Below are 26,066 nucleotides of genomic sequence, written 5' to 3'. Positions count from 1 at the left end.
TTTTAAATTTAGAATGTCAAATTTTGATCCGATTAAATCGACCAAACGAAACCCAAACGATTGAGGCTGACTCGACCGACTTATTTTTCTAAAATTTGATGAACCAATGAAAATTTAGTCATCCATATTCTTAAGATTGAGAAAACTTGAAAAATTTCCAGTTGGGTATGGTCAAAAAAGTTGGTACATCTATTTTACTAGCATGCCAATTGCCAAAGACAACAACAAAGAACAAAGGAAACTACTAAACCAGTTAAGTCACACTAACTTGACCTTAAAGCAAAGTCAATATTTTTCTTTTTCCTTAGAGTAATCTAAGGATTAAATATCTAATTTTGTTCATAATAAAGTTTCTATGTTTAGGTATATCTGTCAAATTTCATTTACCACACCAATTCTTGTTCTTGTCATATAATCTTATGTTAATACATATTGCAAGTTTCCTAATTGTAAAACATTTATTTAAGAAAAATTTAGCATAGTGATATAAGGTGGGCCAAACACTTATTTTTGTATGTATATTTCATCAATTAAACTTTCATTTTAATGTATTATATGTTACACAATTTTAAAATTAATTGATTTTAATCAAAAGACTCGGGTAATGACCTATATAGACACGAACCTAGCCTAAATTCTCCTCAATTAGAGAACTAAATCATACAAGTATTCTCACAAGTTAATGGTATCTGAAGTTGAGAAAGAAATAGGTAATAGGGCCGGGAAAAAGGAATTTATGCCTCGAGTTCATCTATTAAATTTTAAAAAAAAACAATGTTTTAATATTTCATAATTATGAGCCTATAATAGTTTATTAGTAACTAGGGGCACATAATTAATGTTTGTCTGAGCCTTTAAAATCTCAAGGCCAGCCTAGGAAGAATCTACTTAAATTCTTGTCATATTCTTATGTGAATATATATTGCAAAGTTTCTAATTGTAAACTTTTATTTTTATTTTTATTTATTTTTATTTTCTACATGTATATTGAACCAACTCGAGTCATTTTTATGTATTAGTGGTAGTTGAAGTTGAGGAAGAATCTTACCCTGAAAGCAAGGACTTGTTTGTTAAGAATTCAGAAAGTACATACAATTTTCCTCTTCTCTTCTGACAAGTGCAATTTGGTAAAGTTTGGTGAAGATATTAGATACTGAGTTCTCAACTCCCATATTCAAGGACAAACAAACAAATAAACAAACAAATTATTTGATCTGGGCTTGACTTTGGTGTACTTATCTATGTACATATGTAGCAAAATCTGAACAAGTATAAGCTTTAAGGTTTCTTTGCTGATTACAAATGGATAAGCTCTTGGCTTACAGGCAATGCCTAAGAGAAACCCTAGAGAAATCAAAATCTTTGGCTTCTCAAATTGACAAAAACAGTTCAGTATTACAAAACATACATGAAAATTTGCCTGTTTTATCAGCTGAGATTCGGTCTACTTGCACTCGAAAAGCTACTCTTTCTGCTGTCGGAGAGTGTGTGAACCGAGCATTTGGACCCGTTTCAGCAGTTTTGAAGATGTATGATTCAGTTTGCGGGCTCGAGCAATCAATATTGGTGGGACCGGGACCCACTGGAGGCGGTATAGTAGAGTACATTTCGGTTTTGAAGCAACTCGAAGGGGCTATGATGTTTTTGACCGATAATTGTGGGTTAGCAATGCAATGGATAGAGGATATAGTAAAGCTCTTGGATGAAAATGAAAAGGGTGACGATAAGTATTTGTTGAATGTGAAGAAGTCGTTGAGGATTTTATCGAAGATTAAGTCTATAGAAGCTCGTTCAAGGCTTGATGGGGGGATTTTGAACGGTTCTTTAAACGAGTTAGAGCTTATGTTCCGGAAGCTTGTGAAGGATGATTTGAGCAACTCTCACATTCAGATTATCATCGAGAGACTAAAAGAAAATAATAGGTTTGAGAATTGCATGACTACTTTTGTTGATGTAAGGAGTTCTAACTCAAGGGCATCCTTTGAAGCTCTTGATTTGAGCTACCTTGAAATCGAAATCTCCGAATCAGATTCTATACAAAAATTTGAAGATCATACGGCTCAATGGGGCAAACATATCAAGTTTTCTCTTAAACACATTCTCGAAGCTGAGTACGAGCTTTGCAAGAGCACCTTCGACAAATTTGGCTCCGAGGATTCTCTTGCATGTTTTGCGAAAATCGCATCACAATCCGGGTTCTTAGAACTCCTCGAATTTGGCATCAAAATCACACAAGCCAAAAAGGACGCGATCAAGCTCTTAAAGCTCTTAGACATATTCACAATCTTGGACAACCTAAGGATGGACTTCAACAAACTATTTGGCTCAAAACAATGCGAAAAAATTCAAAACCAAACACGGGCTCTAATCAAGCGCATTGTTGAAGGTGCGAGTGAGATTTTTAGAGAACTATCCCTTCAAGTGGAAGCACAAAGGTACAACACGATGCCTCCATTAGATGGTGGCGTACCCAGATTAGTAACCTTTGTCACCAACTATTGTGTCATGCTCCTCGAGAACGACTACAAGCCAATCCTCACACAAGTCCTCTCAATCCATCAAATTTGGAATAAGAAACGATCCCTTGAAGGAATTCTCAAATACGAGCTCCAAAACATACTCGATTCCTTGGAAGTTAACCTGGAAACATGGTCGAGTACCTTGGAAGACACTGATCTGTCATACTTTTTCCTGATGAACAATTACATATATTTGTATGAATTTATGCAGGGAACTAGTTTAGGTGATCTAGTGGGAGATAAAATGGTAAATGGGTATAAGCGAAAAATGCAGAATTATGCTCAAGCATACCTAAAACATAGCTGGGGAAAACTACCATCAATTTTAAGTGAAGATGAGTTATTACTATTCTCCTCAGGAAGAACAAGTTCACAAGAATTGGTAAAAAACAGGCTCAGAGAATTCAACGACACATTCGAGGACTTATACAAGGCACAATCGAATTGGATTGTATCGGATAATGCAGCATTGCGAGAGAAGGCGTGCCAACTTATCGTACATACAGTTGTCCCGTATTACAGGTCCTTCCTTCGTAACTATAGTCATTTAGTCGAAAATGAGTCTAGTTCGAGTAAGTATGTTAAGTACTCTGCATCGAGTTTAGAGGGTATGATTTGCTCTTTGTTCGTGCAGCCGAATGTAATTAGACTAAGTCGAAGCCATAGCTCTAAGTCCAACCAATTGATTGGGAAACTTCGGAACGCTGTTGCTAGTCAGTTTCGTGTTGCTCCGATTTCTACATGAAATGTTGTAAATATAGCTCTTTTGTCTATTGATGTACTTCTAGTTCAATTCAAACTGATAGGCTTTTTTATGTGTTCTGTAAATATTTGGTTAGCAGTAAGAAGATAGACGGGTAAAATTATACGGGTTTTGCACCGCATTCGCCCTGATTGGAGCCGGTATGGTATGACTTTGGTGGGTAATGGGTGGGTATGGGCATGAAAAGTCCTACCCCGCATGGCTAGTGGGTAGGTGGTGGGTATGAAGTCTTACCCGCCCCATACCCACCTGCCCAACCCCATACCCATCCCCTCCCAATACCCACCCGCTCCACGCTGTACCCTCCCATCCTATTTCTACAATGTAGTAATTTATATCAAATTTGTATATTATTTTTAAAAAGTATTGACAAAAAATTAAGAATACTAATTTTATTTAAAATATTGTTATGATTTAAATAAAATTAGATGTATGATTAAATTTATAAGGATTTACAAAGTTTATATGCGTACTTAGAGAGAATGTGAGGCAGATATAAGATGGGTAATACTCATGATGAGTATATCCAGTTGGTCATATTGGGTGAGTATGAGTTTAATTACATACCCAAGTGGGAAGGTGTGGGTATAAAAGTTTTATACGCCATGGGTGGTGGGAAGGTGAGGATTAAAGAAATTTTAGGTGAGTATAAATGTGGGGGAGGGCATACCTCATCCACCTGCTCATTTTGACTTCCCTAATTAGCAGTAGCTTCAGCTTCTATTAAGTCAGGTTTTGTGAACAATAGGTTGCAACAAAGACACGTAGTGTGTATATGTGCACGAGATGTGACAAACGAACAAAAGCAAAAATATGGACAGCGGCAACCTATGGGTTGCAAGGTGCGACCATCTGCACGAGTTGCGATCAACTTGGGTTTGTGTCGTATGACTCTCAATGTGAATTTGTTATGTCGTACTTTGTTCGAATGGTTTTAAATTCATCTGATGCATATTTGTACAATTTTTTTTAGAATGCTACATTGGAAAGATGAATTTACCTAGTAGGTTCAATTACATCTATAATAACCTTTTTTTAAGAGACTATTAGGCAAAACTAGCTCTTGAATAAATCACAAAGAGACGGTCTTATGATGATATCATATCTATTGGGCTAGTCCTTATAGAAATTGACTAGTTATGTGAACCCATTTTATGGTGAGACCTTCTCTTACAAGATGAGTTTTGAATAAATAGATCCTAATTTCTACCCAATCTTTCAACATAAAGACAAAAGTAGCAAGGTGCATAGCAATTTAAAAGTAAGGAAACAAATTTGTCCTCATATCCATAACCAAGATCGCATCTAAAGTGATTCCTCATCACATTTTCTTAGCCAAATTTATTGCGTATGTGGCCAACAAATCTAACCAAAGTTCAATCTAAATCTCAAATAATAACCAAAGATGTGCAATTTCCGAAAATCTCACCAAACCCCACAGCATTATTGAACAATACTATTCCGTCATTAGCTTTGACTTTTGACACGAAAACTAAAAAATTGAATATAATGAATTAAAGTAATTGAAACATTAAAAATAAGACAGATGTAGAGAATAAAAGTGCGGAGTCATATCAGAAAAAAGAAACAAAATAACAATTATTGTATGAGACGATCTCACCGACATACGCTCCTTATACTTAGTTTAAATAGTATATATTATAAGAATATAAACTCTTTATTTGAGGTTGTCTTACCGAGAAACAATCTCTCATAAAAATAACTCATAATATAAATTCTTTTGAACAAACTAAAATAAAAAATGAGCCAAAGTAAATAGACCAGAATAACCCTTCGCTCACCACCAAAATGATTAAGCAATACAAAGAAGCAGCTGTAATGAGCTGTCAACATAATGTTGGCTAAAACTTCTATAAATAATCCCATCAAAAATTAAAGACTTTTCACCAATCAAATTCAAGTGTGATAAACACCCACTAGAATAGGAATAGTGTACTTCATTTGATCCCGATCTCTAAGCAAATAGCTCAGAAAATCATGTCTAATTTGATTGAGAAAGGGACTAAGATCATTGGTGTTGGTCGTAACTATGTCGACAACAACCCTGCTCCTATGCCCAAGGTATGTCATTCTATCGATTCACTCTTGTTGTGTGCAAGTCCAATAACGGCATTATCACTTTCATTTTTAATCTTCTTAAATGAAGTAAATTTTTGCTTAAAATTAATTCGAAGTATTTGGTAGAATATATAGCAAGGGCCAAGGTGTTTGACAAATAATTAATAGCCGGTAGCTGTTACAGTGGTTGATTTAACCAGCTGATTTTATTAACTGGGGTGACCAGCTGATTTTGAACCGCTATTATTAGCGGCTTGTTCAAAAACAACTTATTCATATTAATAATTTATTTCAACAAGCTAATTTACCAAACATTAGCATTAGGTGGTTCGACCATCTAACCCTTTAATTGTATCAAAATAAGCTAAAATTGCCCAATAAACTATTTTGTCAAACACCCACCATATTCGGTAATCTTAACGTCAATTTAAGTTTTTGGTTGAATTGATTATTTAATATGATTTTAGAAGCCAATAAAAGGTCACACATATTCAAATCTCAACCACTATTAGAGTATATACATATCCTATAACCTCAACTATAGCTTAAACTTTAAATTCAATTGATTTTTTGACCGTATTTTTGGTGGGCCATTAAAAGTTTGATTAAATGGTTAATGTAAATGTAGGAACCAGTACTGTTTTTGAAGCCGACATCATCGTACTTAGCAAATGGAGGAACCATAGAGATTCCAGCATCAATGGAGAAAGTAGGAGTATGGTATGAAGCTGAGCTTGCTGTTGTTATTGGCAAGAAAGCTCGTGATGTTTCTGAAGCCGACGCCCTCGATTATGTTGCAGGTCTTTCTCATTTATTGCGTATTTAATTTCTATTATTAGTATTCTATTACTTAGTTGATTGTTTTTTTTAAATTCCACGTGGTAGCATCGAACTTTTATGAAATGATGGTGATATCATTTTTGTAAGATTTTTTCGCATGATAGTATCTAGTTTATATCTTAAATAACTGTCGTAGTATTTTTCGTTAAATTCTTGTTAATTTCCGTTTAGTTCACCATTTTGACGTTTCTACCCTTATTAAGTGTTGATTGTTTTCTTTATAATTTGCTCTAAACTATTCTTATGCTCTCAAATGTTTAATTCCTCATTTTGACGTTTAATTCATCAACGATCTCACATGTTTAGGGCAAATTATAAAGGCAACAACCAACACTTAATAAGAGTAGAAACGTCAAAATGGTGAATTATATGGAATTTAACAAAAATTTATTGGAAAATGCTACAACAGTTAGATAAGGCATAAACTGGATGCTAACAAAGCACATAACACAATCGGATCCAATTTCCGACCCAAAATCCAACTAAACAAGCGATTTTTGACTCAAATGTGGAAATACAATGTGATTTGATCTATTGGACTTGAAATCAAAAATATTAGTAGAGTCTGCTTAAATTTAATACTTGAAATCATGTGCACTTATTATTTAGATAAATTGTATATTATATTTGCTATTAAAATTTAATCGAAAATAACATCTTTATTGAGGTTGTATATTTCTCTTCATCATCTGTTCTTTTGCACACATTCTTACACTTTCTGAAATGCTGCCATGATATCAACTAATACAAAATGTATCTTTTGTATAAATAAAATATTGGAAAAGTGAGTATAAGTTATTAGATCACACAATAACATTTCATTTCTTTAATGCCGTTAAGCGGTTTTCACATATAGTGAAATTTGGGGTCGGATATACACAATTTCACCCATCCTTATATATTTGTCAGTGATGATAAAAAAGTGTTTTCGACTGACCATTAGTTAAGGATTTATGATACAAGAAGAAAATAAGTTTAAGTATACATTTTATTTAAAACGCAAGTTGTATACTTCATAAGCTAATGAGATATCTTTCTTAAATTATATGACAATGTGAGGAAGACTTTGAATAACTTATAAAATGGATACAGTATCTTTAATTAATCAATTTGGTACAAATGATCCAATAAAATTTTATATAAAAAGAATGATCTAGCAATACTTTTGTTGTTATTGCGGTATTTTGATTTTTCAGGTTATGCTTTTGGGCTTGATATGACTGCAAAGGAACTCCAAGCTACAATTAAGGTAATAATGTCTCTCTGGTACATAAACTGACATTCAAACAATCCTAGTATTCTAGGAGTACAAAACTTCTAAATGTTGTAAACAAGGGTTCTATGATGACGTCAACAATGCTAGTTTTGTAATGAGTCTTGTGAGTCTTGCTCACAAAGATGATATTAGTAAAATGAAAAGAAATAATGAATCTTACATGCAGTTTTGATTGATAAATAAATCTCATTGCAAGACAATCTGTAAATAAATTCGAATTTGAAGTGATTTTAAGGATAAAGCGTGAAATCAAACCAAAAAAGACTCGTGTATGAGTTTGAATAATAAAAAAGTTGATAAAAGTTAGTGGAAATATGGTGTGTTAGGGTTTGAAGATTGACGTATGAGTTTGAATGATAACTTCAATGACATTGTCTTTACATTGTCCGTTTGTTAGGCTTCTGGTCTTCCATGGCTTTTGGCTAAAGGACTAGACACATTCACACCCATCAGTGAAATGGTAAGATGCAATTTTTATGATTCATGTTTGCATACTCTATTCTATGAGTGATGATGAACAAGCTAGATTACTAAATTTTGGTGTGTTAATTCTTGCAGATTCCGAAATCTCAAGTGCCTGATCCTCATGACTTGGAGTTGTGGCTTAAGGTACGCCCATCATACCATATCTAATGAGGGTTTTTGAGAAACATTTGATAGCTGGTAGCTGATAGTTGATTATAGTGGTTGATTTGTTCAATTGGTTTTATTAACTGGTTTGACCAACTGATTTTAAATCCGCTGCTATGAGCAGCTTGTTCAAAAATAAATTATTCATAACGATAAGTTGTTTCAACCAACTAATTTAAAATGTTTTAGTAAACTATCAAAATGCATGCCATACTTGATTAGTACTGTTGAATAAGAACATTAAGTTAGTTTATATGGCAACAAACTGCAGGTTGATGGAGAATTAAAGCAGAAGGGATCAACAAGAGATATGATTTTCAAGATACCTTACCTTATCAGCCACATTAGCTCTTTCATGACCCTTCTTGAAGGAGATGTAATCCTTACAGGTACTACTTATATGAACTTTAGAATTACCTCATCAGTCGCATGAGCCAAAGGCGGAGTAAAAATATGCAATAAATTTCAAGTCTTTTTTTCCGTAAAATTAAGTAAAAACTAAAATAAAAGTAATATAAGAGCCTCCTAATTTATTGACCCTTATACGGTCGGGCACCTTGCACATGCCCAAATTCACCTCTGATTGAAGGCTAAGTTATGCTCAGGTCTACAGACTATGAGGGTGTTTGGTAAATTAGCTTATTGAGCAATTTTAGCTTATTTTGATATAAATGGAGGGTTGGATGGCAGCTAATTCTAGTATTTGGTGAATTAGCTGGTTGAAACAACTTATTGATACGAATAAGCTGTTTTTGAACAAGCTGCTTATAACAGCGGGATCAAAATCAGCCGGTCAAACCAGTTAATAAAATCCGATGGTCAAATCAACCACTATAATTAGCTATTAGCTCTGAAGCACGGACACGCCCCTGAACCTGCGTGTCGCGTGTCGGACACGCGAAACACGCGAAATGAAATGTCCAATATTTTAATATTTTTCCGGACACGTGGACACGGCAAGGACACGAAAGGGACACGGCAAGGACACGTGTTTTATTTTATTAAAAAAATAAATAAATAAAAAAATTTGAAAACAAGAGCTTTCACAGCTAACAGGATGATGAGTAGTAGTATTAGATGAAGAAAAATTGATGGACCTTTGATTAGGCAAAGCAAGCATAGCCGTATGATCAAGAAAATCATTAAGAGCAACAACCGAGTGCAGGATAACATGCAAGTCTTCACCACATTTCCTAACAGCAAACACATAAAAAGTAATACAACATTTTCTAAACTTAAACCTTGCAAAATGCCAGCCGTCCATTCCTCGAATTAACCGTTTATTGACGTCACCTAAAGGATTTAATGATGAATTGGCCGCCGAATTTGAGGGGTTTTACTTCATTGTTGGATTTGAAGGAGATTGAAGGAGAAGATTTGGGGGTTGATTGGAGAATTTGATTGGAATTTAGGTGTTTGTGTTTGGATTTTTTGTGGGTGTTTTTGGTTGGGTTTTTTGGATGTGGGAGTTGTATTTTTTGGTGGGAGGAGGAAATGGGTGAGTGAGAAAGGAGGGATTGAAGTAAAATACTGAAATGGAATGGATGTGAAATGAAAGGGTTTTGTTTTTGCTTTCACAAATTGTTACTATGAGATGTGAAGCACGGAAACGCCCCTGAACCTATTTATTTGGTTTTCTTTGATTTGGTTTGTATGACTATTTTTAAATACTCATGTTGTTTATTTAGTACTTATTTGCATTTTATGTGAGTTTTATGTTTTTAAAGTGTTTATTTACATATATCAAATGAAAGATTGTAAAATTATCTTTAATTTGATATATTTATTATATTACCATTTTCGTGTCCCCGTGTCCGCCATTTTTAAGTTGGCGTTTTCCCGTACCCGTGTCGTGTCCGTGTCCGTGTCCGTGTCCGTATTAGTGCAACCTAGGCTATCAGCCATTTGCCAAACACCCTTGTGCGCTTGACCTGTTTGATCGGCGACTTTCTAGCAATTTTACACAAAAACTGTATTGATGTTGATGATAATGTGCAGGCACCCCAGAAGGAATTGGAGCAGTGAAAGCAGGTCAGAAAATAACAGCAGGTATAACAGGTCTGGTAGACGTTAATTTTAATGCTGAATTGCGGGGCATACCAGTAAGCACTTAAACATTATCATTTGGCATGGCAGTCATATCTTGTGGAAGCATGATTATTCATTAGGTTGTTTCAAGTTTTTGTTTTAAGTTGTATGTAGTGAGAGGTGTGCTCATATTGTTCTTTGAACTGAATTGCAGCTTATGTTTATCAGTCAATAAAATTTTGCATGATTTATGTTTGTATTGTTTTCAACAAGTTAGTATTACAAAGTAATAATGCTACAATTGAATAGTAAATACAATTGTAGCCACCGTTGTATTTGGCAAATGATCTTCATAAACTTTATCGGTTTTTAGACCGATATGTTTTAATGTGATAATAAATTTGTTCTTGTCACGTAAGACAATCGAAAATCTGAGTACCCGACACAGATTGAAAGCGTTTTTGAACTTTTTATTTTGGTTAGTCATTCTCCTACATAAGTATTATGCATATTAAATACACACAAATAAGTACAATTAATCTCATTACACTCATGTGTTTGATTGAATAAAGAAATCCAAAAATACATAGTTAAGAGAGTGCAGTTTCTTTCCTGTATCATGTGTATGAGAGAATGAAAGAGATTTCTGAATAGTTTAATGTCCATTACATATTTACATTAATCAGTCCATTCGTGCATGCCCATCAACTACACAAATTCCTAACTAATTAAAAATGAAAGCAAATGTCTCTCCAAAACAAAAAGTTACATCATCAACGAACGCACATGAATAGTTGCGATTGAACAAGTGCACTTTTGTAGGAATGAGCATAAGACCTAAATCAGTTCCATAAGTTTTTGTCTCGTACAATATAGTAGTGCTCGAATGAGCATTAAGGTGCGCTTGAACGAGAACTCTACTTTTTAGATTAACTGCCTTTATTTCATATTCTTTACTGATTGACCATTTAGACTCTTGAACGAGTGTCCTACTATTATGTAGAATTTAGGGATATTCCTAACATATTTTAAATGTTTGAACAATCATTCTTTATTTACAATCTTTTAAGATATTTTCCTCCTAAGAGGTCACCCATCATCCAAAATATCTACTTTAAAGTTCTTAGCAAATGAGCCCCTTGCATAGAAAATGTGCCGTATTGATATTGGTAGTCTCTCCACTCTTTTTAAAGCTCAATAGGGGTATAACAGGGTTTTACTTACATTTAACATGTCCTCGTGTCTGGACACTTTAGAACTCTTCAACTCTAAAATTTGTGAGCTTTGATAGTCGACAACTTTGCTCGTCACGGAGTTAAGCAAGTATGAGTCATTAAAACCTGTTGCATACAAACACCAAAAGAGAGATTTAACCACTATGAGCCCAAGACACGATAACAGTCGTGTGTGCATTGGGTTCTCTCTTTGCATTTTAATTAAACATTATTTGATTTAATTTGGCGTTCAATCACTAACCATGCCCTATGTAATAGAAATCAACCGAACTGAACTTAGTATTCATATAGTTATTTCCCCATTAGCGATAAGCCGTTGCATTAAGATGTGCCTAAGAGCAATATAACGAAACTTACCATTTATTAATCTTTTAATTTTAGCAAGTTTGAGTAGTTGATATAAAGTAAGAATTAGTATGAATTGTAAAACATAGCTAGTAAAAATTAGCAAGTATAATAAAAATCTCTATAAATATGAGGAAATGAATAACCATCATCTGTACAAAGTGATCTTTGGATTATTAATAAAATATACTTTGTTTTATAACAATTCATTTGGAAAATGTTACATATAATTGTTGTACGAAATTTTTTTTGAAAAATTCTTCCTACAAATTAACTCCATATCCAAATAAGTATTTAGATGACTTCTCAGTAGTCACACAAACAAAAGCTAAAAATGATGATGACAAATGTGATGATTGATAAGAATAAATGCGATGATAAAATATTTGAATCGTCACAAAAAATAAGTTCCTGAAATAAAAACTATTTGTTAGAAAATGTAGTAAGTTATAAATCAAGGAAGATAAGCAAAATAAAAGCACAAAGACATATTAGAGGAATGAGCAAAGTGAAGGGTTGCTTACTATCCTCATTTTAAGGCCAATAAATTTAAGGGGTTTCAAGGCCTCAATTTTAAAAATTAAATAAATAAAGCTTATTGTATAGGTAATTTGAGGTATCATCATTTTTAAAGGGTGAGTAAGGGAGTATTAAGGAAACAAATCTTTGTTGTTCGATTGCTATTATAATTGATGTAATATACATAAATATTACACACGACTTATGTGCATTTACTCAGATTAAAGAGTATGTAGCTGTGGGCCCTGTGGTTAGCCCTATGTAACACAAATTATTGTATGAGACAATCTCACTTAGAGATGCACCTCATACATGGGTTAAATAGTCCATCTCATACATACTATGAGAATATAAGCTTATTGTTTGACATCGTCTCACTGAGAGACAATCTCTCACAAGAGTAGCTCCCTATATGTAACAGGTCGCGTTCTGTGGGAGCCCACATCCGACAAAAGTCACATAACAGACCAAAGTGGGTTCGGATACTAGCCTGAAGGTTTCTCTTCACACAGTCACAAGTTAAGTTGATCTCATTTTGATCTGTATCAAAATCCATCCCATCCCCTTTTTTTCCCCAAATAATTGATAAAACAATTAAGGTATTGTTTCTCAAGTCTTCTGTAACCAGATTTTTTCTTTTTCTCAAGGCTAATCTCAAGGAAATGATAAATTAAACAATTGATGATTTGAAAATGGAACTTGTTCAAAAGCTATTCATCAGGATTGCAGCTACTTAAGTGTTTAAGTTTTATTGAGGGCTTTATTTTGCTATCAGATATTTATGCAATAGTAATCTTTCACAACACTCGAAAATATAGAGAGATCCATCAGTTTCCGCTTTAGTAGATAGGAATTGTTGAGTTTAGTTTAAGGAGAAGAATTGGTTGCATTCAGGATGAATTCTTAATCTATAAATAGAAACTAGAAAAATACTCGTACAACGAAAGTAAGAGAAAGGACGAGAGAGAAACCTGGAAGTTATGCCACAGTATGCAAGATAGGGATCTCAAGTCTCAACAACTTCGTGAACTGTGTGCAAAACGAATCAAACTGACTGTTAAAAACTGACAGTCATAGGTATTCAATTTGTTAATTGTTAATTATTAATAACATTGTTCTGAGGAGTGGCTTATTCATACAAGTTCTGATAAAGGTTTCTATGGCAAGTGATGAAAAAAAGCAGGAATTGTAGGGTCAGCAAGCAAGAACAAGATAGAGAAAGGGAAAAACCTGCGCAATCTTTAGATCCAATTCATCCCATTCTAAGGAAGGATCGCTTGCCTCGACTATTCCAGTTCCAGCATAGACGAAAGCACCAAAACCCTGAAGCCAAATTGTATGAGTTGTATTGACATTGCGACAGTTTCAAGGCCAGTAGCAGAGCTCATGCCAGGAAAGTAAAAAATTAAATCAATTCGAAAATGGTACACAAAGTTCCCCATTTCAGCCTCCAATTCATAAAACTTGATCAGTAGTGCCCATGGGAGAAATTCTATAACTTACCTTCTTTACTAAAGCAGACCTGATCCCAACTGCAAATTCAGCTTCTTCACCGCCAAACCAACCAATAGGACCAGCATACATTCCTCGATCAAACTTTTCTGAATATAAAATGAATAACAGCACGTTAATAGAAAACCTTCTCAGTGGACTAGGATATATTTGACCAGTTAATAAAAAATTAAAGAAAAAAGAACACCATGATTCAGAATGATTTCTAGAATAAAAAAAAAGCATTTCTTGTACCTTTTGATGATAAAACAAACATAAATTCCTTAGTTAGAATTTCAAGCCTAAAGTGTATATAGACTTCAAACAGCATAGTAGTAAATCACAGTGTTTTTAGCAACTTCATTGAGTAAGGATGGACCAGTAAAAAATCCAACTTTTCCCAAGAAAGACTGCAACATAACATAGCTCATCAAGATGATGGATATAAATAACCAAATTTCCCACTTTTGAGCAATGATAATGTATACTGTTTGTTTCAACAGTGAACAGAAGTAAACTCTCATCACTTTTTAGAGTATAAGAAAAGGGGGTTAAGGTTGGGTATGGAGTGGTATAGATTGCTTTCCTTTCTCTTGGGTTCTTCCGAGATCCTTTCTTTTGTCGAAGTTAAGCGTGGTTGAGACTTGGGGTTGGGTATTCTGTTTTTCCTGTGGTGATGTCTCTTAAAGGTTATCTTATCCTCAATGGTTGTAAATTTGTAGTTCTTTTCCTTAACTTGTAAAAGAAATTAATTTGAAGAACAAATAGACATTCAATATAAAGAACTATATGTGCCTAAGCAAAGCCATCAAATTTTATCAACTTGAAAGTTGTTCTTTGTTGTAGCTCTTACGATCTATAATGAAGCTACAAAGTACAAACATAGAGATTCAACTCTAGTTCAACGTAACTTAAAATGAGCTAAGTAAATTGTAACTTAAAATGGCCCATGGCAAGGGGAATACCGGTTTCAGCAATCAGACAACGTGCATCTTCAGAGGGAAATCCACATACAGCTGGAGTTGGGTGAAGGGAAGATAAAATCTCAAACTGAAAAGCAAAACAATGGAAAGAGGTTTACAATCAACGTTCAACACTCGACTTACACCAAAATGTCAACCAGTAAACGGATACAGCTCTCAACATGTGAAAATCAAAAAATGAAACAAGGAAACTGATGTTCTGACAGAGAAAACAAGTAATTTGTGGAAACATGCAACACAAAAAAGATCCACTGAGGAATACACAGCACAAGCTAAAAACAAAAAAATATGAGTTGCTAATCTATAACCCAACATACAAATGCCCATAACTGCTCAAGTAAAGATTCATATAGTATGCTCGCATTGTGACATTGCAGTCACAACAGATAACAATCAGTGAACTTAAAAGCTTCATTTTTGCAGCCAAGGTCTCTTGTGACATTGCTTCACAGTGAAAATGAAAACAATTTGAAGATGAGACCATCTTTCTAATTGCTTGTAAGTGCACAGTCCTTCGTTGGAGGTGGATTCAACCTTAGCTACTGTGTTAGTCAGACACTTATGTGTAGGGTACAAGGGTTGGACTTGAGTGGAGATTGCATACTGCAGGATCCAAAACTCTGACACGCAATACATGAGGTGAGTAGGAGAGTAGGAGTTACATAGTAGTCTAGCTGAATAAATATGGAGCATGAAGATCAAACTTGACAAAAAGGCATGGTTTGATTGAGGATAATCCACCCTGAACATAGTACGAACCAACAAACACATGTTTTGGAAGCTTTCCCGACAAATGAAACAATGTGACACACTAATCATTAAAAAACAGGTCCATTATCTCAAATATTTCCCATAGTAAAAAATAATGATTGTGATAGAAACCTTGGATGTATGCAAGAAAACCCTTAGTTTGAGCTGCTGCGCATTTTCAGTGAAGACAGTTTTCAAATAACCTACTAAACTTTCGATAAACATGCAAAACCACCCTGCTCCATTTATATTAAATGTCAGGCAGAAAGCCATAAAATATACTCGCATAGTTAAAAATTCACGTTCTTTTTTTTTCCTTTTTTAACTCTTTCTCAGAATTGATCTTAAAAAATTTCCATTACTTGGGCCAATGTTTAACATGAAACAAGTTGTTTCTCCAAAAGAGATAAATTACTATAACCAACAAATCATCCGAATCCTGCCTGAAAATTATTATGTACATGGCTATCTAGAAGCTGACTAATAAACTTGCCAAATATAGAACACTTTAATTGAAAACATATTGCATTAGCAACCACACATCTTGTTTTAGCAATATTTTCCAGGTCCTGCTCCTAATTCCGATATGTTGAATCCCGGGAAAACTTCTACAAATTAAAGAGCAATCTATAGGCACTAAATCAGCAATGAACAGTTACACTATTATAAACAAAAAATTGTTGTTCTCTTCATAACTACCCTAAAAATCTACATTCTATCTTGCAGATTCAGTAAAGCATCTCTGTTGATCTAAGAGGAAGGTTGATTCATTACATTCAATTGAACAAGTAACAAGAAATAGGCATATAGCTCTCTTCATGATATCAAGGAAACTAGTCACTGAAAGAACATGCTGATGCATAAGATGAGAACTTTCAAACAAAGTAGAACACAAGCCAAACAAGTACCAGTTCATATATATACCTCATCATCTTCATTTCTTAATCTCCCTTTCAATTTAGCATATAGATGTTGTACTCTTGGAAGCTTTCGAATTGCTTTCTGCGGATCTACCAGAACTGAGTCACACACAGCCTGTTAAGAAAACTCAAAAGTTTATTGCATAAAAAATCCATTACCCCAATACCACTTAATGGCTCCTGCCTAGGTAGGGATAGAGGGGTTAATTTCATACATGGGTTAATCTCATTGATTCAGTTCTAAACAATGCAACATAACTCGCCAGCTAATTCGCTTTTTGAATTCGCGATTCGCAAGAAGATTAGTGAATCGTGTGATTGGTTCTAAACAACTACTACGAAACACAATAGACGCTTCAATGGATTATTTCTGCTCATAAAGGATTTTCATTAGAAACACATTCTTAATTTTAACAAAGAGATTCTAACTTCCAACAAAAGAGAGATTGATGCACCTCAAGTTTAGACCTTATACTCTCCCTTACAATTGTAAACTCCAAGTGATCTTTGGGGCTGCAAAACAATGTGATATTTGTTAATTTCACACCAATTTAAAAGCAGTAGTTAAAAAATTTATCATGCTATTGATTGTGAATGCCAGCTTATTCATAAACACCTGGAGAGAAGATCTAATCCTGTTTTGTGATCTAAGGCCACTGAGCCACATCTCGCTCGAGTTCCAGCCAAAGCTTCACTCCAAATAGTAAGCTTCTTTCGGTGGAAAAGTTGCTCTGGCTATGCACAAATTAAGCCATGTTTGTCACTTACAGCACAAAAGGCATAAATCACAAGCATCTTTTCAGAACAATGTAATTGATCTTCACAATCCACAATACGAAGTCCCCCTTGTGAACCTTAGACATTACAAAAATGTAAAAAGGGTATGGCTACAGGATATCACTATATATGATAGAGCAAGAGTAAAATATGCAATTAAGGTAGATAAGATCAGATTTTAAGGATCCATCACACAAAAAAATTTTGCAGTTGCAAGCTAGCATACTCAAGATTCCAACCAATCCCATATTGCTTATTAGTTTCGTAGGATATCTCTTTGCAAACAACAGAAAAAAGATGACTACGCGCATGTAAAATGTATCACAAAGACAGGTTCATATAATCAAGATCCGGCTACAACATTCGATTACCCCAATGTCCTTTAGAGGCTCCCGACGAAAGTGGGGATTGGGGGGTCGGATGTACGCAATCTTACCCTTGTTAGTGATGACAAAGCAACTGAAATCAGACTATGAAAATAAAACAGCTCCAACACAACAACTACAACAACACTTCATTATCCCCTTTCCATTATGTGGCTCCCACCTAGGGTGGGGTTTGGGGGGTAGGCTATACGCAACCTTACCCTCGTTATTGATAGCACTAACGAAGAGGTTGTTTGAATTGCACATGATTTAATAAGCAATTTTATTATAGTCCATTATAATCCGAAATCAAAGAGGTATATATTTTTGGCCCCATCGATATAAGGGATATTCACCAACACAACAGCTAAAGCAATTAAATTGCTCAAACAGTTGCAGGCAAGGCTGCTTGCACTAGCAAACAAAAAATAGCCATAAAATTATGGACAGTAATAACTATATGGAATTGTTGTGAAAAACTTTATACGGAGAAAGCTAAAAGATAAGAAATGGCAGATCAATCTTCAATTATTTTAAGGTAGGTAGGGCATAGTGAAAGGCTGAGAGCCATATCGGTTAATAGAATGGTCTATCCGTCTTACTAGTAGCTGTAGCACAGGCCACAGGGATTCCAAATTGAATTAAGGCATTGTTAAGAGCTCCAATATCTTCCCTTACTTACGGAGTTACACATTTCCCTCATTGTGAGAACAGAGAAAAAAGCATATCAGTTTAGATTCATAATACAAGGCATTATGCAATGCTTTACGTGAAGATGCATCACTTGTTCATCTTGTAAAGTGAAGAAAAAATTATTTTTTGTTTGCAATGATGATATGTATGATTTATATGATCTATTGTATATCATATTGTAGAAGGACATCATGCTGCTTATAAGGTTAAATTCAACCAAAAACCATCAAACAAAAACAGAGAATACATACAGTGTTCCCAATGAAAGCCGGTGCATTAGGTGGCTGAAGCAAAAACTGGTAAGCATCATTACCCTCCATCTAAAACAAATATTACTATAGAATCAGGTAGTAAAATTTAACCCATAAAGTTCACAAGAGATAGGAACTTCAATTTTTAATTTTTTTATTTGAAAAAAAAAGCTACCTGTAAACAAGCTAACCATTCTAGTGGGTCAACATCAGAAGCAGTAAATATCCTGCTACTACGTGCAAGTACAGCCTAGTAACATATGCAAAATTAGATTGAGAGTCAGAAAACATTGAACACAATGTCACAAACTACAATATTAACGGGCTTAAAGTGACCAGAATATGATAATATGTCCTAAGCTTGAAACCTTTGTGAGAGCTGAACTGCTTCTGATCATGTGCAATGCTGTTTTAACAGCAATCTCCCAATTCTTCTCATCAGGGATGTGCGCAATTTCACCCCTTATTAATGCTTTAGGAAGTTCTTTCTCTGACTTTGATGCAACAAAATTGACCTATGACATAAAATGAAACTAACTGTAGAAAAGCTCAGTGCTTGGAAGTTGGAACAAAATATTTGACGCCCACAATGCTTACCTTGTCCAAATTTTCTTGAAGGGATTCCATAGCTTCTTCCCACGGACACAAAAGGCTACTATCCCATGCCACATTAACTGAAAGCAAGGATCTTCCTTCAAACTCGTTGAACTCAACCTGTCATTCCATGTCTAACAATGGGTTGCTAACATGTTCAAATGATACCCAGTAGCAATGCTTCCAGTTACAAGCATCACATACATACACTATAAAATTAAGAGAAATAAAGTTGGTGTACCTGAGGAACCATGAAATAGAAAGATCCAAAAGGCTCCCATTCTTCTGATATTTCAACTTCTCCATCAAAACGGATGGCCCCATATGCACGAATTAATGGACAATCTTTCGATAGGAACCTTCAAACCATCAATTATTAACAACACATGATTAGCCATCCCATTTCAGTTTCTAACTCCAGCTTATTTTCAAATTTACAAAAGTATAACATAGATACTTAGTTTAATTGACAATCAACCAATACCTACAAGACTAACACCCCCTTAAAGAAGTATAACAAGTAGATGTTCGATTAAGAGAGTTTTGATAACAATTTAAGACGGAAAGGAAGGGGAAGGGGAAGGGGAAGGGGAAGGAAGGGAAAGAACGATTGATGTTTTCCTTCCAAATCTTTCCAATGTTAAAAGGATTTTTTTACTATAGGATGTATTCCCTCCAAGTCTCTCTCTCCTTCCATTTCCCTCCCCTCCCCGTCTAATATCCAAATTAGGGAATATCATTCCTCCATTTCTATTCCCTTCCTTTCCCTAAATTTCCCTCCCTCTATTTATAGCATAAGGCTCTCCAACATAAAACATATTGTTGTTGGAAGAACCAAATAACCCACAAGTGGTGGTGATTTTGATCACTTAGTGAGTCACACCTTAGCTTGGCTTGGCATGGTGTGCCACAAAGAATGAAAAGGGCAGCACGAGAGGGTTGCTCTTCTTGAATGAACACGGGGCTGCTTGTTCGAACATCTGAAGGTAATAACTCCAGAGAGATTCGAGCCTGTGTTCGAGCAAAGCAGGTCAGACTGGTCTTTTGCAGTCACGTGTGATCTTTTTTGGGGATTCCTAGGGTTGCTTCATTGCTTGTATGAGGTTCTATGTCTATAAATGGGTCTTTAGAGTTTGGTTTGGATTGAGAGCAAGGAAGCTAAGGGTTGTTGAACCTCTTTTGAGAGCTTTTCTAGTACCTATTGTGAGAGACTCCATTCGTGTTCTTCTTAACTCTAGAGAGTGAGCTTATGAATGATATTTTCATTGTAATTTTTGAATTCCAATCAAGAAATACAAATACTTGTTTGTGGGGGAGGGTACCATAAGGTATCATCAAATTGCGTGTTCTTGCAAAGTATCTTTTGTGATTACTTTGGCTCAATTTTTTCTCTAGTTTTCATCTACTTTCTCTTCCATTGTGTGTCCATATTCATAGCATGTATCATTATATTCAATAATATTTCTAAGATCTTTTATCCCAAAAACTATTAGGATATAACTAAATTGGTTGGAATTCTAAACGGAACTTATTAGAACTGAAAATAGTAATAAGTTTGGAAAATATATCTTTTATTAGTCAAAAACACTATTGATGAATAAAGAACTAGTAACTACAAAAAAACAAAAACTACAAAAAAAAAAAAGAAGCAAACATCAACTTTGATGAGTTTAACATGAAAAACACAAAGATCCCCCTAGAGAGAGTCTTGAACAGTATGAACTATGAAGGTAATGTTCATCCATCAGATCAAGGTCTAGTAACCAGTAAGCTAAGACCTAAGGCTCATCTTACAGCTCACCATCATCATTCATCACTTCAGTACAAGACTCAAGTCCAGCTACTGGGTCGAAACCCCTTATATTTAAAATTAATAAGAGTTTATTTTAGCCATCTTAGAGTTAGTTACCATGTATTTGTTAGGATGATAGCTTTTTGTAGATTCTCTTCTTTTTTGTCTATTCTGTATCCTACACAACTATAGTGACTCATTGTTTGCGATTTCATTACACGATTCTACGATTTTACAATCCAAAAACAAGCGAACAATTCAAATCGTAGTTAGAATCGTAAGTTGGTAGAATCTTATGATTCTAATCAAAACAAAATTAGTAGAGGTAGAATCATAGCACAATTTTACGATCCTACAATTTAACGATTCGATTCTACAAATTTTGTTCTTAATATTTATTAATTTTTCTTATATACCATCTTTCATTAATTTTTTTTTTTTTACGATTTTTAGGCATCATAATATTTTAAAAAATAATTTTCTTCATTGGTATGAAGATTTATACAAATTATTAAATATTTTTCTATTTCATTCTTAATAATGAAGTGAATAAACTTTAATAAACTTATACTTTTGAGATGTATTATTATGTTAGATAGAAAATTTAAACATATTGGGTTGGTCGAGCGGTCAGACAAAATGCATCCAGAAGTTGTCTGTAGCTCGCTCGACAGAGCTGCTCGATCGAGCGAGCTCTCTGTTTTGGTCGAGCGGTTCTTCTGACATGCCTAGGATGCTGGTTTTTGACCTTTCAAGTTCTAGAAGCTGTTTCATATCATTCATTATTCAATATTAAGCATGTATTAAGTGAGCAATTGTCATTGAATGTATTTAGTACTATAAATAGAGCTCTCATACTCACTCCAACACACATCAAACATAGCCCTAGGCCAAACACATAGTCTTTTGTTTTATCCCTTACACAATTGTAATACTTTATTTGTAAGAGTATTTTATACTCCATTGATATAATATAATATAAACAGAGACTACACACGACGGAGGACGTAGCCATGGGTGAACTTCCTTAAATCTTTGTCTCTTTGCAAGTTTACGTTATCAAACGTTGTTTTATTTTTTGTTGTTTGCATCGTTATCTAATTTCTTAGCGTCGTATCGATCTTGGCAAATTATTTCAAGAGTGTTCTGCATATTATCATTTAATATTCAATTTGCTTCACATTTAATTCTTTGAGCAAATTTCTACACAGAGCAATGTCATAACTCAAAACTCCACAACTTTATCCAAGGAGTTACTCTGATCCAAATTCCATATTAGAAATCCTCCTTACTATCAAAATAAATATATATTAGACTCGTAGAGCAAAAAATTACAGATTTTCACATAGAAAAGGAAATAAAAAGGCCAAATGTAAAACAAAAAATAAGGTTCACAATAGTTGCAGTACCTTCTTATTGATCTCCAGTCGTCGAAAGAGAAGGAGCGAAAATGGCGAAAATAGACGGCAGCGCCCACACCAGCGATGCTGATAAGATCATGACTGTTGGAGTTGTCATTGCCATTGACATTGCCATCGCCATTGATACAGTCAACGAAGTAACCGGAGCCATCAAATTGACGTCTAGCGGAGAAGAAAATGCGAGGGAATTGGTGGTTGTGGGGCTGTGCGTGAAGCCAATCCCTGGCTTCTATTTGTCCCTCAATTGGTACCTTTCAAAATCGGAACTATGAGCATCATCAGAACTTGCAACTTAATTCTAATATTCGATTCAGACCTAATATCTCATATTTTTTTATTTGACACAAAGATTAATAAAGGACAGGTATCACCCTCTAAAGGATGACATGTGATTTTAAAAGTAAATTGATAAAAAAATAAAAAAATATTATAAATAAAGATATTTAAAGTAAACTATTACTTGCTTAAAAAAATGAGACATTTCTTTTGGATTGAAGAGAGTAAAAATTTTGTTGTTTACGGGTTTTCATTATCACAGTGATACATCACACAAAACATTGCACACTAATATTTCGTTATCATTCTCTTTATTTTCTTTTGGGTTTTCATTACCAAATCTAAAAAATATGACACTTGATAAGCAATAAAAATTAGGACAAATTGCGTAAAATAATCTAACATTTGTTCGATTTCCATACAATAATTCTAATTTTTGATTAATCATAAATAATATCAATTAACATAAGTATTTTCCTCCAACATCTCAAATTACCTAAAACTTGTTAAACAGGTCACTTAGGGAAAAATAAAAAGTAAAAAAAAAAAAAAATTCAAAATACATTTCCTCCACCTCTACACCCTCCTACTCTCCCACAGTCCCACCCCCGCCATCACCTCAAAACAACCACCCCTCCTCCTCTCCGCACACTTCACCGACACATTCATAGTAGCAGACCCACTAGCTGCAGCTATCACAGAGACATTATCGATCCCTCCACGGCTCCACCAAAGTCCGATCAAAAGACAACTCAATCTGACTATTAACCGCACCCAAATTGAACAAAACAGCAGCTTTATCCAAATAAAGATTCACATGAGAATACTTATTCTTAGGTTTAAAAGCATCAAACCAAACAAACTGTAATAGTGTAATGCGTTGATGTGTTCCTTATTTGGAGAAATCGAGAATCGCGCTTCCATAAAAAAAAAGACATTTGAAGTACTTGATTAAAAGGTTTATGAAGGTTGAAGATGAAGCTAAGATAAAATCATTAAAGTGGTGTTGTTAGGTTGAAGATGAAGAGGAGAGAGAAAATGAAAATAAAGACATTAAAAGGTTATGAAGGTTGAAGGTGAGATTGGTGTTGACAGGAGGGGAAAGGTTGGTGTCACTTATCAGAAGGGAAGGGGAGCTATGGTGGTCGGAAAAAAGAGGAGGGATGGTGGTGGCGGGTTGGCGGTAGTAGGAATTGGCTGTTTTGTTTTTTATTTCTTTATTTTTTTTATCAAATTACCTACAATAGTAGGTTCATTTCCTTGTTTGGATGTTAGAGAAAAATACTCCATTTAATTCGTATTATTAATGATTAATTAAAAGTTGAGATTATTATAAGAAAATCGAACAAAGGTTAAATTATTCTGGGCAATTTTTGCTAAAAATTACGCATCAATCACCACCTACTGAAAGTCTACCATTCACCATTGATTAACCTAAACATGCCACGTCATTTAGTATTAGCTATGGCATTACTCTTACTAACATCATAGGCCGGTAATCCCAACTAAAGTCATGGAGCTAAAGTCTATCCTTTCCATCTAGAAGTCGAACCATCTTATAACATCCTATTTCTCGGACTCTCTATTTCACTTAAGCACCATAGGAGTCTCTCTGGAGATCACTATGGTATAGTTTTTAACCCAAATCTTGGAACTCTCTCGCACTCTTGAATCTTTATTACATATTCATTTCTTATTATCATAACTCGACTTTTTAGTTAAGAATGCTTTATATATCCACCTTTTAATTTAGTTATTTAAAAGATTTATTTTAAATTTAAATTAGACATTTTATATAAACTCATCTTATCATAAAATAATCTCATAATAAAAAATTTACTTATATATTATATTATATGAGATAGAAATTATCCTCATCCATTTACTTTTCTTCTTTGAATATATTGTTTTAATATAAATATACAATTATATTTTCTTAGTAATTAGTACCAAGTAACAAATCCTTTTGGGCAAGTGCAAAGGAAAAGAAATAAGACAATTTAGGATAAGGATAAAATAATCCCAAACCACAAGTCATAATTTACAACTCACAATGAATCCCACATCTTCACCCCATCATTTAGCTAAGCCCATGAATCATGATAGGATAACATATTAACATTCATTATTTACGTATTTTTTTATGAGACGGTGTCACTTCATACATAAATTAAATATCATTAAATTAATTTTTTATTTTAAGTCATCTTTCTAAAAGACAGTTTCTTGCATACAAATTATATTATATTTAGAGGTGTTCAAAACAGATCCAATAATACGAAATTTACCCCAACTTTATAACCTAATTCGATTTGACTAAACTTCAAAAATAATTTAGAATTACTTAAAAAATAATATGAACACCAAATTCAATTTTAAAGCGACCCGAAATCTCTAATCTGAAATCAATCTGATGACCTGAATGAACACCTGTAATCATATCAACTCTTTTGTTTTGAAGTCGTCTCACCGAAAGACGATATTAAAATACAAACTATCAGCATATTAACTCTTCCTTTAATATCCATAAACCATGGAAAATTTTAGAGTAAAAAAGTGTATTACCTGGATACGGATGATACCGGAACTGTGATTAGAATAGTGTAGGTTGGATTTTAAGTTTGAAATGGTGGAGTAAAGAGAGTCGACAGCCAATGCTGGTGATGATACCGGATATAAACTTATAGTTTCGACTATCCCAAGTGGGATTGTGGGATTACTTTGACAACCATTCATGGACATTGATGAACATAGTTGGTAACTTCGTTTTTGTTGTTGATGTTGATGAAGTTTTATTGAGTATACAGAAAATGAAGTCTTTAGTGTCGGTGTTGATGGTTCCAAGTTCAGAAACCCAGACGAAATGTGTTTTCCTGCTGCCATACTTTTGTTAACAAGAACAAATACTTGCAAATGGGTTGTTATCTAACATATGAGGGTGTGTGGGGGGCGATTTGAGAGATTGCATTTCTATTTGTAGGTAAAATAGGGAAGTAGTGGTCGTCATTGACTCTTGTGGTGGAGTAAATGCATTAGCTATTAGTATAGAAATTCGTACAATGTACGAATTTATTAGTATAGAATAGATACAAATATAACTTCAAATAATAATGTAAGTATTTATTCATTATTATACACAGTGTATCCCGTTCATAAAGATATGATTAGGGTCTGAGAAGGAAAGAAAGACGACAACTCATAGCCATAAAAGATGTGGTTAAAGAGTCTCCCGACTCTAGACAGGTACTTCGATAAAGTTCTTCCTGGAGCAACCCGCAACCCTACATCTTACACCATAAGTTTGACCTTTCACAATAATAATGCAGGTATTTATTATCGTGATTAAATTTATTAAAACATGATTTTTAAAGCAAAAATTAAATTTTGTGTTTTTAAAAAATTATTTATCGAATACATCACTTTTACATTTAATTAAACATATCATATTCTAGGTTAGACATACAGATTTTCTATAAAAAATTATATAAATACTTTACTTAATTTAACTCCAATTTAAAA

General features: G+C 34.1%; 3 protein-coding genes across 4 annotated transcripts; 2 read left to right on the top strand and 1 right to left on the bottom strand.

The window, feature by feature from the left end:
* Positions 1 to 980: 980 nt before the first annotated feature.
* On the top strand, positions 981 to 3,535 carry LOC130813262 (exocyst complex component EXO70A1-like). The gene has a single exon (XM_057679060.1). The coding sequence runs from the start codon at positions 1,303 to 1,305 to the stop codon at positions 3,262 to 3,264; it is 1,962 nt and encodes a 653-aa protein (XP_057535043.1). The 5' UTR covers positions 981 to 1,302; the 3' UTR covers positions 3,265 to 3,535.
* A 1,562-nt stretch (positions 3,536 to 5,097) lies between these two features.
* On the top strand, positions 5,098 to 10,548 carry LOC130813840 (probable acylpyruvase FAHD1, mitochondrial). The gene is made up of 7 exons (XM_057679733.1): positions 5,098 to 5,364; positions 5,990 to 6,161; positions 7,398 to 7,450; positions 7,875 to 7,937; positions 8,036 to 8,086; positions 8,379 to 8,496; positions 10,106 to 10,548. Exons 1-7 carry the CDS (start codon positions 5,281 to 5,283, stop codon positions 10,219 to 10,221), a joined length of 657 nt encoding a protein of 218 aa, XP_057535716.1. The 5' UTR covers positions 5,098 to 5,280; the 3' UTR covers positions 10,222 to 10,548.
* Positions 10,549 to 10,761: 213 nt separating this feature from the next.
* LOC130813839 (isochorismate synthase 1, chloroplastic-like) lies at positions 10,762 to 25,545 on the bottom strand. 2 transcript variants are annotated; one of them, XM_057679732.1, is made up of 15 exons: positions 25,113 to 25,545; positions 22,260 to 22,522; positions 19,300 to 19,417; positions 19,062 to 19,178; positions 18,833 to 18,979; positions 18,640 to 18,714; positions 18,465 to 18,533; positions 16,995 to 17,113; positions 16,834 to 16,891; positions 16,383 to 16,493; positions 14,691 to 14,775; positions 13,738 to 13,835; positions 13,465 to 13,557; positions 13,206 to 13,263; positions 10,762 to 11,475 (listed from the first exon to the last, which is right to left on the bottom strand). In XM_057679732.1, the coding sequence occupies exons 1-14, from the start codon at positions 25,428 to 25,430 to the stop codon at positions 13,213 to 13,215; spliced, it is 1,722 nt and encodes a 573-aa protein (XP_057535715.1). In that variant the 5' UTR covers positions 25,431 to 25,545; the 3' UTR covers positions 10,762 to 11,475; positions 13,206 to 13,212. The 2 variants fall into 2 exon arrangements, with proteins under 2 accessions (XP_057535715.1, XP_057535714.1); XM_057679731.1 differs by lacking the exon at positions 10,762 to 11,475 and adding an exon at positions 11,869 to 12,126.
* Positions 25,546 to 26,066: the final 521 nt, after the last annotated feature.

This window comes from Amaranthus tricolor, chromosome 5 (assembly GCF_026212465.1).
Source record: "Amaranthus tricolor cultivar Red isolate AtriRed21 chromosome 5, ASM2621246v1, whole genome shotgun sequence".
NCBI lineage: Eukaryota > Viridiplantae > Streptophyta > Magnoliopsida > Caryophyllales > Amaranthaceae > Amaranthus > Amaranthus tricolor.
The sequence above is the reverse complement of the archived record's forward strand: the minus strand, read 5'-3'. Positions and strand labels throughout refer to the sequence as shown.

Bases quoted from the DNA above. Each gene is read 5' to 3' on its own strand.
- LOC130813262 (XM_057679060.1), top strand. From the start codon at position 1,303: ATGGATAAGCTCTTGGCTTACAGGCAATGCCTAAGAGAAACCCTAGAG.
- LOC130813840 (XM_057679733.1), top strand. From the start codon at position 5,281: ATGTCTAATTTGATTGAGAAAGGGACTAAGATCATTGGTGTTGGTCGT. The intron at 5,365-5,989 runs GTATGTCATTCT...ATGTAAATGTAG, and splicing joins ACCCTGCTCCTATGCCCAAG to GAACCAGTACTGTTTTTGAA. The intron at 7,451-7,874 runs GTAATAATGTCT...TCCGTTTGTTAG, and splicing joins AACTCCAAGCTACAATTAAG to GCTTCTGGTCTTCCATGGCT.
- LOC130813839 (XM_057679732.1), bottom strand. From the start codon at position 25,430: ATGGCAGCAGGAAAACACATTTCGTCTGGGTTTCTGAACTTGGAACCA. The intron at 22,523-25,112 runs GTAATACACTTT...CGATTTTGAAAG, and splicing joins CCGGTATCATCCGTATCCAG to GTACCAATTGAGGGACAAAT. The intron at 19,179-19,299 runs GTACACCAACTT...ATGGAATGACAG, and splicing joins TCTATTTCATGGTTCCTCAG to GTTGAGTTCAACGAGTTTGA.